The 14,172-nt window shown below is 41.5% G+C and overlaps 1 protein-coding gene across 1 annotated transcript; it reads left to right on the top strand.

The window, feature by feature from the left end:
* Window positions 1–3,995: 3,995 nt before the first annotated feature.
* Window positions 3,996–7,686, top strand: FGF23 (fibroblast growth factor 23). The gene is made up of 3 exons (XM_041398840.1): window positions 3,996–4,224; window positions 6,397–6,500; window positions 7,249–7,686. Exons 1-3 carry the CDS (start codon window positions 3,996–3,998, stop codon window positions 7,684–7,686), a joined length of 771 nt encoding a protein of 256 aa, XP_041254774.1.
* Window positions 7,687–14,172: the final 6,486 nt, after the last annotated feature.

Consider the following 14,172-nt stretch of genomic DNA (forward strand, 5'->3'; position numbering starts at 1 on the left):
CTCAGGATGTGTTTAACAACACTGGGTGAAATCTGTGGCAAAAGCAACTGCACACACACACACACACACACACACACACAGCATCCACTGTACATTCCCTCGGCCAAGTGCATCAGTATTCCTAGAATAACTGCTGGAGAGGCACTCCACCCTTGTGCTTCCAGCGCTGGGGGTGTGATCGTCCCAGAGCCACTTGTAACAGCGATTTTAAGGAAGCAGAGGCAGAGGGACAGGCCCCTGATTTCTGTGACCTCTTTTGAAGAGATCCAGTGCAAAGGAAATTATTAAGAGCAGAGGTAGTTTCAAATCTATCAACCCAAACTCCTGTGTGAGCTCAGCAGCAGAGAGCAAAAGGCTTCCTGAGGCCAGCACAGGCACTCAGATGGCACAGAATGCTGCAAAAGGGCAAGCCACCCACCTGTTTACATATAAGTCAATATGCTTTATTAGGCAAGAGTGCTACAGGTGCTCCTACGTGATGAAAGGAAGTCCAGCACTGTGAAGCAACATGTAGTTTTACTCGCAGGAGAATCCTGGAAGGCAAATCCATTAGATTGAGTAGAAAACTTTTTTTTTTTTTAACCCACAAATTTCTGATGGTCCACAAAGCCCTTCTAAAAGATAACTGCAAGTCAATTCTAGTAACTTCAATCTGTTGTAAAAAAAAGCTTGCCTTTGCCTTGTGAGTCCTCTCTAGAACTGAGGGGATAAGCAGTAAAAGAAAGCAGCACAAGGAATGACATTTAGCTGCTGAGGGTTTTACAGAATTTAGGTGGTAAGTTTTGACTGCAAAATGACCTAAAGCTGAAACTCAAAGCAGTCAAAATGGGGGAAAGCCAGAGCTCCTGTGACCCTCAGTTCCTTCTGTGTACCCTTTTGCAGTTAAATGATGATACCAGGGAAGCCTGAGTGTCATCTGTGCTCCAGCTGAGGCACCTGGCCCAGGTGAGTGCCCAGAATACCTGGCTATACCTGAGCTGAGCTGCCTCTGGAGCAAGGAGCAACAGACAGCAGGAGCAGGCCTGGGACAAAGGCATGGCAGGGAGGGAGGGGAGTGAGACTCACTAAGGGCTGGAGCATCAATCACAGAATCACAGAATTATTTGGGTTGAAAGGCACCACAAATATCATCTTGTTTCAACCACCTGCTATGGGCAGGGACACGTCCCCCCTAGACCAGGTTGCTCAATGTTTATCTTGAAAAAATTTCATTCTGAAAGCTGGGGTCTGTCTTATCCATATTTTCCTTTCATCTTTTGCTTTGGAGTGAGGATTTCCTCACTTTACCTTGGTTCCTGACATTGACAATAGGTGGTAGCTCCTTCAGGCTGTCTCCCAGCTCCTTTTCCAGGATATGTCTAATGAGCGCCCTGCACTGCTGTGGCACCTGTCACTGGCAGTGTAGCACCTCTGCAGTGGGAAGTGGAAAATGTGGCAATGTGAAATGGTTGTGATCTTTAAATTCAGTCCCATTTTTTCCCTTTTATTTCTCCCTTTTATTTTACAACAAGCAATTTCTGTTAATTATCAGCAATTTCTTAGCTGAGAACTGAGAAAAGCCATCTCAGTTCATCAAACACCACACAGCAATATAGCAATCTGAAAAATCAATACCAGCTCCTGTGGTAAAAGTTGCAGAGATATTGTTATTGCTGATGCATCAGCAAAAAAACATGCAAGACAAGAAATGTTGTCATCACTTCTATTATAACGGACTTGGCTGAAGAAGTAAAGCAACTTTCATACACCTGGCTACCCCAACATTTGAATGAATAGAGGATAAGAGAAATAGCCACAGAAGGAATAAATGGATCAGCCTAAAATAAAAAATACATGGACTGTAAAAAAAAAAAACAAAAACCCACAACAAACCCCATGTATTGGGCATTTATAAGTTTAAAGCAAAAAAGTCTATAAAAAAGCAGAAATTGTATTATTATCACAAGCAGGGATTTAATAAATTTACTTTAGCCCAGCAGATTAAACAGAACTTAGTAAAGTCTGGAGTTTTCTTGATGCTGTGGGAAACTTTAGAAAATGCTAAACAATTTAACCTTGTAAAAGTTATCTTTGCTTGTCTGATTGTTATAAAAAGAGAAACAGATGCTCACAACTGGCATGTGCTTAAATAAGGTTCAATAATTTTTTCACACATCTGACAATGTTTTCTGTGCCACCAAGGCACTGGAAAAAGATCAGATCAGTGCATGCTGGCAAGCACAGCAAAATGTCATGGTTAATATGAAACATCAAACCAATAGAATGTCACAAAATGTCACAAAAGAATGACAGAATATTCCAAGAGGGTACAATGCCTCTGTGAGACACTTCTGCAACTGTGGTATCAATATCCACACTTCCCTAGGAGTCTAATCAAGGGGGCAAAGAAAAAACCAGAACAACCAACTAACAAACCAACCAACCAACCAACAAACCCAAACATTTGTTCTAAGATCAGAGTGAAAAATATGGGTGAATAATTTCAACAGTAAATAGAGAAATTTCTTAAAAAAAAAAAAAAAAAAAAAAAAAAAAAGAGAAGAAAAATTAACTCTCCTTCTAAGCTACCTTTTCATTAAAAGCATTTCAGATGTTATAACCAGTAAAACATCTGAAGCCTGGATTGTCTTTCAGTGCAGCCAGCTTTGTCAGCCTGCTCAGTTTAAGATCTGACCCTTATACACTTTGGCTAAAAAGTGCTGTCACAGTGTCATTTACACTTAGTCTGACGCAAGTCTCTGGATTTACACAGGTGTGGCAGCAGAATTTGGCAGGGTTTTACTCATTTTAAACAATAAAAAAACCAAAATCAGATCCACTTTTACAGTGGGTTACAGCTGTATCAATCCATTAATGTTATCAATCCATTATATGCTGATGGCCACAGCTTGCCAATGAAACTAAGAATTTTTCATGCTGTGTCCAGCTAGAGACTGAAACTGAACCTAACACCACTACAGTTAAAATCCTCGGGTTTCATTAAGGAAATATTTGTTTATTGTTTGGTACTTTTGTCAAGTTAATATTAAATTTTGAAAGGAATCTTAACACAGTCCAGTTTTGGAACCTGTCACTCCTGTCATTGATTCACCCATATACAGTGTCCCAATTGTACAGCATTTTCATGTAATAAATTGAACCAACTTTTTTTAATCAGAAAATTTGACCCACAACATTGGCAGGACACCTGAGAAGCAGGTCTTGTATCTTGGAATATGTTTTACAAACTGCCAGCCAGATGTGCAATGCAGGAGCAAACATCCAGCTTTTAAGTGTTTTACACATTATTTTCAACTGCGTTTGGCCTTTGGCCAACTTTAGATTATTTGTGTGACTCAGAAGGAAACAGGAGAAATAAAAGGGACAGATTATTTAAGCAGGCTCTGCTCATATCGAGTTCCCTTCTCTTGAATGGAGTGACACAAGTATCAGCCCAACAGGCTTAGTGTGGAACTTAAACCATAATGAAGGGGGAATCAGGCTCAGGGCAACTTAATACTAACTTTTGGTACCTTTGCAACAAAATTTTAGCTGTATTTGATGTTTCCACTAAATCAGAATGCAGCTTGGAAACAGTGAGAGGAGGTGGGAGTCTGAATCAACACATCTGGCAAAAAAGAAAGATAATTCAGGTCCGAAGGGTCATTCCCTTCAGTTCGAGTGCAGTGGTTGCCCTTCCTGGATCCAACAGCAGAGGCGTGGGAAGCTTTCAGATGTCACAGGGTTGTAGATAACATTTGAACATATGATTAGCTTTCGTGAGCTGTCTTTAGAAACCTTACATTTTTCCCCCACACACCTTAGCCAGAGATCCTTCCCTTGAGGTTTCGGGACACTTAAAATGTTGCTTTGCCAAAAATCAAGGATGTGGAGAAGGTTTTCCTGTGTGATGTCATGTTGCTGCCCTTTATAAGCCTCTGCAGAGAAGAAGGGACCCTGTCTGAGGATTCACACTCCAGGCACGAGGGGAGGTGAGGAGCAGACGCTGACCCACCATGGAGCGGCGAGCCATTCCCCAGGGCATTCCCTGCAGCTCCCTGCTCCTCCTACTCTGCAGCCTGAAGGCTTCCCTTGCCTTTCCCAACTCCTCTCCACTGCTGAGCCCTAGCTGGGGCAATGGAGACTACCTGATGCACCTCTACACCGACACTGAGAGGAGCAGCTTCCACCTCCAAATCAACACTGATGGCTACATCGATGGCGCTCCTCACCAAACCATCTACAGTAAGTGGCTTCCTACAGACCTCCATGGGAGCAGGGGAGGGACAACAAGAATTTTTTTTCCTTCCTCACCACCTATAGAAAATCCCCTCTTCTCATTAGGCAGGCAGAGGAGCATAGCCATGGGATGGAAAATACACATCATTATAATTCTTCTTTTGTTTAACAAATAAAATCGCTCCGAAGAAATCTAGTGGATAGGGAATTTCATTCCTTGCCTAGGACAACTAAAGTCCTGTGGTTCCTGTAATACCCTGCAAGGAAAAACCACCTGAATTATCCTTCATTTCATGGTTTTACCTCCAATTTCTGGAGGAACCTCCTATTAGAGGTTAATAATCCTCCAAATAGCTGCTTCCCACTGCTGGTGCTACTGAGGGAACTCGCCAGAGAAGTGCTGGAAAACTGATGGCATCCATAAAATCTGTATTTTGGGGTGGAGGGCTGAGAACTACTAAAAGTTAAGTTTCAATATGCACAAAACATGGGCATGCAAAGATCAGTTAAAAAGGGGGAAACTATCCAAGTCCAAACTAGCATAAAAGAAGTGTTGAGCCTTTGGGGTTCATGAGAAGAAACTATACCCTAGTATCACTAAAATGTTCTCAAATTATGTCTTCAGAGTCTATTTAATTATGTATTTTATTATTCTATTTCAGAATAGTTTATTCTTCTTCCTTTGCTAAATACTTGGCCCAAAGTCTTTAGTTAGTAGACAAATGTGGGAGGGGTCTAAGACTTAGGGTTCTTTTATAGCATTTCTTCTATAAATAGAAATATTTTCTTTCTATAAAAGAAAACATTTCTCTCTTAGCAGCATTCAAATCACAAGGTATGCATCACAAAATCAGATTTTTATTATTACTATTATTACTATATCTATTTTATACACTCAGTTAAAAATCTAAGCCTAGGTAATGAAGCTTTTACATAAGTAAATAAGGATGGTTTTTAAAGTTATAATTTAATTAATGAGGAAAAAGTATCACATTCTGGTTTTTTTAAAGGAATTGATAATGCAACACTCACAGAAATGCTGGCACTGTCTTGTTATTCTTCCTACATATTAAAAGACTTTATGAAACTCATTTTAGGTATGTTGGTCAAGAACCAGTGTGGGATTTTAGAGAACAACAGACAGCAAAATATCACATTTTCCCATATATGCCATGAAACAAGCATAGCAGGATTTGGAATGGTGGAGCAGGAAAGATGGAAATCAGACAACAAAAGGGATATTGAGAGGGAAGGTGACTGATTTGCTGCCACCAGACAATGTGAAGTGCCTAGTTCTGCACCAGGGTAGCATGGCCTGGGTGTGCACAGATCTCCTGGGTGGGACAAGGCAACAGTCAGATGCAAGGATGAGATCAAGGAAAGTTGTTATTCCCACCTTACCTGGTACCAGTGACAATGGTCTTGGAGCACTACAGCAACCCCAGGTCATGTTGGATGAGTAGAAGGTAGAGTTGGTCTGGAACAGGGTTTTCAGGGGGCCTTGATCATGATCTACTGTGGTTTTAGTACAACAAAAAAGGATGTTAAGGGCAATGTAATGACAGAATCACAGACTGACTGAGGTTGGAAGGCACCACAGGGGCTCACCTGGTCCCACCTCCCTGCTCCAGCAAGGCCATCCTAGAGCACAGGGCACAGAATTGTGTCCACATGGGTTTGGAATATCCCCAGTAAGGAGACTCCACACCCTCTCTGGGCAACCTGTTCAGGGCTCAGTCACTGCACGGGACGGAAGTTCTGCCTCCTGTCCAGGTGGAACTTCCACCTAAGTATCAGTTCCTGCCCATTCCACTGGTGCCACTGCAGGGCACCACTAAAAAAATACCACATGTCACAAAGATGAGTGGAACAAACTCCCCCTGGATGTAGGTAATGGCAGAACTGAGGGCAATGTCCTCAGACCACAGTTTGGGACTTCAGAGGGAAAAAAATGTTGTCTTTGGGAGGTTAGTGCCACATTGGAACAGGGCACCCGAAGAGGTGCCCTCCATCCTGGGAATTTTCCAATGCCCCAGCAAACCTGATTTAGGGTGGGCAACAGTCCCAGATCACATGGGAGGTTGGTTTGAACTCCCAGAGGTCACTTCCAGCCAGAGCATCCGTGGGTCTGTAAATGCATTGTTGAAATGGATTTGATGTTTTTGTTGTTCTGAACAGGTGCCCTAATGATCAAGTCTGAGGATGCTGGCTCAGTAATAATCACAGGTGTGAAGAGTGGACGCTACCTGTGTATGGACATGAAAGGAAACATATTTGGCTCGGTGAGTGACCTCTTCTAAGCCTTGAGGCTGAATGGCCAGTGCATTCTGCTGCTGTGGTGCCCATTTCCCCAGCCAGGGCAGGCCTGGGTAGCTGCAGGTGGAGGGGGAAGCGTTAGAAAAGATATGACACTTAGGTCAAACTTTGCTCTCTCCTTTGATTGTATTAAGTTGTAGAACTGACAAAAATCATCTGAGACCCTGCCTGGGTAAATGAGGACAAAAAAAAAAAACCAAAACAAAACAAAAAAAAAAAAACCAAAAAAACCCAAAAAAAACCCAAAAAACCAAAAGAAACACCAAACAAAAAAAAAACCAAAACAAAACAAAACAAAAAACCAAAACCAAAACCAAACAAAAACAAAACAAAACCAAAAAAAAAAAAGCAAACAAAAAAACACCACAAAAAACAAGCAAACAAAAAAAACCCCACAAAACCAACCAACAAAAAAACCACCACCACCACCACCACCACCACCACCACCAAAACCCCTACTTTTCCATATTACAGAAAGGAACCAATCTGTCATGGCACAGAGCCATGGGTGGGGACCCTCTGGAAGAAAACAGGGTTTATAATTAAAATTCCTTTGCTGAAAGCATGGAAATGCAACTCTGATCTGCAATTGGGTCAGACCTGAGAGATTAGAAAAACACCTGCTGCAAGATCTCACCTTTCTTTTCCTCTTTAACCAGTGTTTGCAATTCACCAGACTCCTCTGCTCACAAGTGTCCTATTTTTTCCCCTCAGCATTACTTCAGCCAAGAGGACTGTGTGTTCAACCACAGGACACTGGAAAATGGGTACGATGTGTACCAATCCCCCAAACACCACTTCTTGGTGAGCTTAGGCAGAGTTAAACAAGCCTTCTCCCCTGGTATGAATCCACCACCATACTCCCAGTTTTTGTCCAGGAAGAATGAGATCCCTCTGTTCCGATTCAACACCCCTGAGCCCCACAGACACACCAGGAGTGCAGATGTTGATCCCGTAGATCCTCACCAGATCCTGGTCCCACAAAGGAAGACTCCGGTGTTTGGCTCCCTGCAGCAGCAGCCAGCAGACTTTCCCCACATGCCCAGGGAGCCCATGAGGATCAACCAGAATGATGTGGTGAACCCCGATGATCCCCATGCTATGATGGAGGCCAGGAGGTACCCAAGCCCCCGCTTCTATATCACGAGATAACCGTGGCCCCCGCGCTCACCAGGTGAAGACAGGGACAAAAGGAACTAACTGTCTGTCACACTCAGCCTGAATGCCAAAGTGGCTGTTAGAAACCTGGGAGACACTGGGAAAAGTTCCTTAGCTTCAAATCTTGTTTTGTCAGTAAACTGCTGTCTGTAAGTACAAGTTTCCAGCTCAGGCTCTACACAAAAGAAGATCCATTTTTGAAAACAATAACACAAACTAAACCTTTTGGGGTCTGATCACTTTAAGTTTGCATCAATGATGAAAACAAACAAAAAAAAAGGAATCCCTTGTATGAAATGGGAAACTGATTTTATGTTACTGATGTAGAGACCTGGAGCATCCAAGATGCCAGCAAAGACAGGGAATCTCTTACTAGCATCATCCTGTCCAAGCACAGCAGACAAACTGCCAGGTGGTGTGTTATTTTATTATATAAAAATTATCATGTCATGTATCTAATATCTGAAGGGGCAACAAGCTGGAGAGAGACTCTTCATCAGAAACTGCAGAGACAGAACAAGGGGGAATGGCTTCACTCTGACAGGAGTAGGTTTAGATTGGATATCAGGAAAAATTTGTGTCCTGTGAGAGTGGAGAGGCCTTGGCACAGGTTGCCCAGAGCAGCTGTGGCTGCCCCATCTCTGGAAGTGTCCAAGGCCAGGTTGGATGAGGCTCTGAGCAACCTGGGATAATGACAGGTGTCCCTGCCCATGGCAGGGGGGTGGAGTGGATGAGCCTTAAGGTCCCTTCCAACCGGTGATTCTTTGTTTTTAGCTTTTAAGTTGAAGTTTCATTCTCTCTTCACCCACATGAGTCAAAAAAAGACACTCTGCTGTTGTAGGAGCAGCAGACATGGAAAACTGGAGGAATTGACAGGATAACAGCACAGGACTAAAGGGTCCTGTGGAAAAAGAGCAATTCTGACACTGAATCTAAGCTGAGGCTTTGAAAAAAAGATGAGAGTCTCACTCTCTCTCAAGTGGTTGTCTATCACAGTTCTACATTTACTAAATTCTAGAATCCAAATATGGAAATAAAGATCATTAATTTTGCATATTTCCAACTCAGAGAGAAGTACCAGGATTAATAATAATCAGTAGTGTGTTAAAGAGGACAATTTGTTTTGCATAATACTGAACTCTACGGGGGGAAAAAATTTTACATTTTATAAGGATCAAAGGATTAATATTTAGACTAAAATGAAGACTCTCATCTAATGAGTCAAAATTAGGTTTTTATTTAGAAAAGGAATGTCCAGTTAGCATCCATGTTTGTATTCATCTCTGAGCAGGTATCAGATGCTTTATACTTGTAGGAGTGAAATTACTGTTAATCAGGAGATCTCTAATGGCGACAAAACCCTTTCCCTAGTTTGATTTGTGCTTTGGGTAAGTTCATTTGAAAAAGCTGTTCTTGATGAACTCTGCAGAAATCAGGTGCAAGGCAATGATGAGCAGCACAAAATCCAGTGTGGCAGAGATTTGTTTTTATTTTGTGGGGTTTGTTTTCATGTCAAAACACAGATTGTTCTGCTCTGTTTATTTACAGTATTTATCAGCCTGACAACAATTTGAAGTGATACACTGCTCCTCACTGTGCTCATAGCAACATACAAAAAAAAAAAAAAAATTAGGTTGGATGTTGTTCTTTTTCTCTTGGAAGTAGTTCACTGAAGCCACTGGAGTTACATCAGTGCAACAAAATCAAAATAAGAACCCCCTGTGCTTCTTGCTTTCATTTAATTTTTTTTCTGGATTTAGCATAGCAGCAGGACTGCTGCCAGCTTTTAAAATAATCTCTTTTCCCCCCCATATTTATATATATACACAATATCTCTTTATCTACCACATCAAACTCATTATGTTGGAAAAGCCATAGGTCCCTGATTCTGCTCTTAGAATAGTTTTCCTAGATGGAGAGATTCCTAATTAGTATAAATATTTAGGAGTACAGGACAAGCCAAATGATCAGGATTAGTCCAAGAGTTCCATCTCCTGGAATTTGTTTTTCTGAAGTTATTCTTTTTTAAATTAATTTCTGAAGGAAAAGAGCGATTCTAAAGAATTAAGGGAATTGCAGGCAGGCAGTTGTGCTTTTTCTTGCTTATTCAAAATACAGCAAGACTTTTTAACTTGCTGTCTATACAGTGGAGAGGTGTGATTTTATTTATGTCCTATTTTGATCTTTTCACTTGATTCCTATACCATTATTCTTGGCTTTTGTTCTTTGAGAGCTCTGGACTTCAAGTTTGCATTTTGCATTAATTGTTGGAAGCTCCTCTCTAGGACTGAGGCAACTGCCCTACAACAACTGGAACCATTAAAAGTTCTGTCCACATTAAATTTTGATGGGATTTATTGGTGGGGTTAAATCTATAGACCATCTCTAAATTCCTGCACTAGAACAGAGTAAGAAAGTTTGCTCACTGTATCAGTAGCCAGGGGATAAGTAAGCTAAGACTGAATACATGGTGGATTTCCACCAAAAAAAACATATTTGTAACTACAAGCAACTTTATCAAAACTTAAAAGAATTTATTCTTCAATGGAAATGCTAGCAATCACCAGCTAGTAAGAAAGCATTACTTATTTATGTCACAGTATTTATTTATTTATTTGAGTGGGTCTTAAATCCTGCAGAATATTTATAAGTATTTACAATAATGTATTATAGAGACTATTTCCTTTTTAAAAAAGTACCAATAAACTTTTCCATTATCTCCAAATGGTGGACTCTGCATTGTCTGTTCAAGCTCCCCCTTCCAGAAATACTTGAGTGAACAAATAAATGGTAGCAGCAGTGTCTGAAAATTTTTGTGTGCTGCTGTCCCCTGTGACTTCCAGCCTCACAGGTTTCAGATTCCCAAGTGTCTCATGCACCCCAAATATAAAAGTTATGTGAAAGATTATGAGAAAAACAGTGTCTTAGTAGGTCTAGACTGACCATGAAGGGATTTGAACCTCTATTGGGAAATGTCTTATTCAAGCAATGGGAAATCACAGGTCAGTCAGTTCAGTCCTGCTGGGAATTGTTTGTGATCCTGGCTCAAAGATCTTGGGATAAAAGATACTTGGTAAATTAAAAGCCTCTGCAGGGAGGGCTCCGAGCAGGGCCCAGGCTCTGCTCCAGGGGCCCAGCAATGGCACCAGAGGAACGGGCAGGGACTGATCCCAGAAATTCCATCTGGATATGAGGCAGAACTTCTGTCCTGTGCAGTGACTGAGCCGTGAACATGTTGCCCAGAGAGGGTGTGGAGTCTCCTCACTGGGGATATTCCAAACCCATGTGGACACACTCCTGTGCCCTGTGCTCTAGGATGGCTCTGCAGAAGCAGGGAGGAGGCACCACGTGAGCCACTGTCAGGGTCCAGCCGGACCCATTCTGTGAAGATTCAAGCAGTTGTAAGATTGGAAGTTCATAATTTCCTCCTCTGCATGCTATTCTGCCGCACATAGTTATTGATGATGCCTTCTCACTAATACTTTACATTCCTGTATTTTTATTTGAAGTCGTTAGAAAAAAAATTGCCCCTAAAGGCCTTAAATAGCAGTTTACTCCAGTTCAGTGGTTGACCTTGGACATTCCTACTTCTATGCCCACTAATTCCTTACATACCTTCTTCACCATGTTTTTTCTCCTGAGCAACATTGATCTTTACCAGCTGAGCTGATGGTTTCTATTGTGGCATTAAGCATTCAATTAAGATTCACCTAGATCATATTTAATTTTTCCCTTGCCTATACATTAGTTACTTCATCAAAGAACTACCCATTTAGTCGAGTGTGAACTATTTATGGTAAAAACTCATTTAATTAGATTCCAAGTTTCACCTACCTCTCTTGTCTGTAATTACTCTCTCCTTCAGAATTGGTTGCATTAACCATTATTTAAATTTCTTTGGAGAATTAGAATTGTGTGATTCTTGGGACTGTCCCATGTAGGGCCAGGACCTGGACTCAGTGATTCTTGTGAGTGCTTTCCAGCTCAGGATATTTCACTATTCTAAAACTAATTTTGTGATTCCTGCTCTCTGAAATAAAAATTCTTTTTTTCACCTCAGCTTTTAAATTCAGTAAATTCACTTTCCAATGGCCAGCTGTTCCAAAACACATTCAGGACTTTTTACAGTCAAGTGTGCTGCACCACCCTGCTCCCATTCATCTATGGCTGGATGACCCAACTGGGCATCAGAGGGAAAGAGTTCTGCCTGGAGCATTCCTTTGGTGACCAGTACCAGCCTGCTCAAGATTCCTGGGTTTTATCCCAGTATTCTCCTGTGCGTTATGCTCTGTGCCCTCAGAGCCCTCCTGCCAGGCTCTGGCACTCAGGTAAGTAATGCACTGCCACATGGGGTCCCTGCAGCCTGGGAACCCCAAAGCTGTTTGCAGGTGACAGCACAGCTGTCTGTCACATGAGACCCTCCTGAATGGCACTGGAGTCACCACACACACGCAGATGCCCCACAGTGGCTCTGCCATATCCATGGACACCGAGAAGCAGCTCACAAATCACTGAGCAATTCATTTGTGCCATGCAGCTGTGCCATTTGCATGGGACTACCAAGATCTAAAAACCTCCAACTCATGGCCAAAGCCCTCAAAAGCAGGACACATCTGGGGGAAATCTGACATATTTTAAGTCCAGGCATGTAGGTTGTGCATCTGAGGCAGCCAAAAGCTTGGATATAGAATGCATCTATTTAAATTATGTTCTAATTTTTTTTTTTAAGGGAAAAACCTCCTCCTTTTGCAAAGGCATGGCTATGTCTGCACAACAGTCTTCAACAGAGAACTGTGGGAATAGAGAAAATATCTTTGCTTTAGATGAAGGAAACTGATACTACCAGAGCACTCTGCCCAACAGCTGCTTGAGGAGAGGCAGACCTGTGAGGAGATGGAGGCAGCATCCCTTGCCACTACTGAGTAGCCCCTCAAATATTTATGTTCTGTTACTATTCCTAACAGACCCATCTATTGCTGCAGCTCTCCTTTTCCATGATCCCAATAAACTGTACAGATTTACTGTACACATGCACAAGAGTCACTTGACCAAAAAAAGATTTAGTCTCAGTGGTGATGTAGAAACTTAAAAAGAGGAGTACTACACACAGACCGAAAGAAAACAGCTTTTGGAATTAGCTGCAGAAGCTTCCAAAATTAGTGACTTTTTAATGCAGAGAGAACCTGACATGTGCCATAACAAAGGAGAAATAACAAATGCAACTATTTTAGGGCAGGCTATAAACCCACCTAGGCTGATGTCCTGTCTCCAGCAATGTCAACAGCAGATACTGAGGGAAAAAGCACATCTGGGCAACTGTAGGACACTCTTGACTGCTTGTACTCCCTTGGCCACTGGCAGATGTGTTTGCAGCATTTTAGTGTGTTTTCCAAAGTATGAATTGGGAGATTCTGATACATTTTCACTGAAAAATGTGACTTCATTAAGATAGGGGCTGTTCAGAAAACCTGAGTGGTTTCACCCTTTCATATTTTTCCTTGTTAGGCACCATGGTACCATCTACTTGCCCTGTGTGAGACTTACAAGAGGAAAGAATTTGGTAACAGTAAGTTAAAAAAAACAATCACACAGGTTTCTTAGGCTGGATTTAAATTTTAATGACCTATAAATATAAAAAAAAGGAAGGTAAAGCATATTATAGAAGAAGAGTCAAAAATCCCTCTGGGAATAGTGTGACCCAAGCAGTGGCAAAGCACTTAACCAAGCAGATATTCTCCTAAGTTATGGCATCAGCAACAAGAACAAAATATTAATTACCTGCTTGAGAGCAGGCAAGAAACATAAAGAAACCTTTTAAAGTGAGAAGCACCCCAACCACTACTGTGTTTTGAAATATTTGATGAAATGACAGACTTAGGGAGAAAACTGTGTCACATCTCCACTCATCCTCTCACATTTTCAACTCCATTAAGTATTGATGATTGGTTCCAAGAAGAATTGATGGAATGACTGGCAAAATTCAGGATGTGGCAGTTCCAGGGGAGTTTCAGCAATTCAAAGCACTGGCAGGAGAATGCCCTGCTATGTAAGTGGCGTGCCTGAAATAAACTGGCACTACCAGGAACAGGCAAATTCAGAATGAACTCCTGCCCCATTCTCCTACCATTAACTCTGTTAGAAGTCATAATTAAAGCTTTTCTATCTTCATTGGCTCTGACCATCAATTTGGTATTGAGGAGCCTTCCAGGAAGATGCATTTCACAGAGAGCTTGAGGAATCCATACAAAAGTCATATTCCCATTTTAGCTTCCTGTGAAGAATTAATTCCTTCAGTATATTGAGAAAGAATTATTTTTTTACTGAAAAAGAGCTATGGAAACTTTTAAACAACATCAATCCTAAGAGTCTTTTTCACAGTAAAAGGCCAGGAAGGAAAAAAGTTATGTGATCTGAGCAAAGCTTCACAGGGCAATATTAAGAAAGATTTTTACCTCAAAAGAAATACATATGAAATGGGAG

The sequence above is a fragment of the Onychostruthus taczanowskii genome, unplaced genomic scaffold (assembly GCF_017590055.1).
Source record: "Onychostruthus taczanowskii isolate IOZ18803 unplaced genomic scaffold, ASM1759005v1 scaffold15, whole genome shotgun sequence".
Lineage (NCBI taxonomy): Eukaryota > Metazoa > Chordata > Aves > Passeriformes > Passeridae > Onychostruthus > Onychostruthus taczanowskii.

What these genes read in the sequence shown, in the direction of transcription:
- FGF23 (XM_041398840.1), top strand. Translation starts at nt 3,996, where the DNA reads ATGGAGCGGCGAGCCATTCCCCAGGGCATTCCCTGCAGCTCCCTGCTC. An exon ending in TCCTCACCAAACCATCTACA is followed by an intron (nt 4,225 to 6,396) that starts GTAAGTGGCTTC and finishes TGTTCTGAACAG; the next exon opens with GTGCCCTAATGATCAAGTCT. An exon ending in AAGGAAACATATTTGGCTCG is followed by an intron (nt 6,501 to 7,248) that starts GTGAGTGACCTC and finishes TTTTCCCCTCAG; the next exon opens with CATTACTTCAGCCAAGAGGA.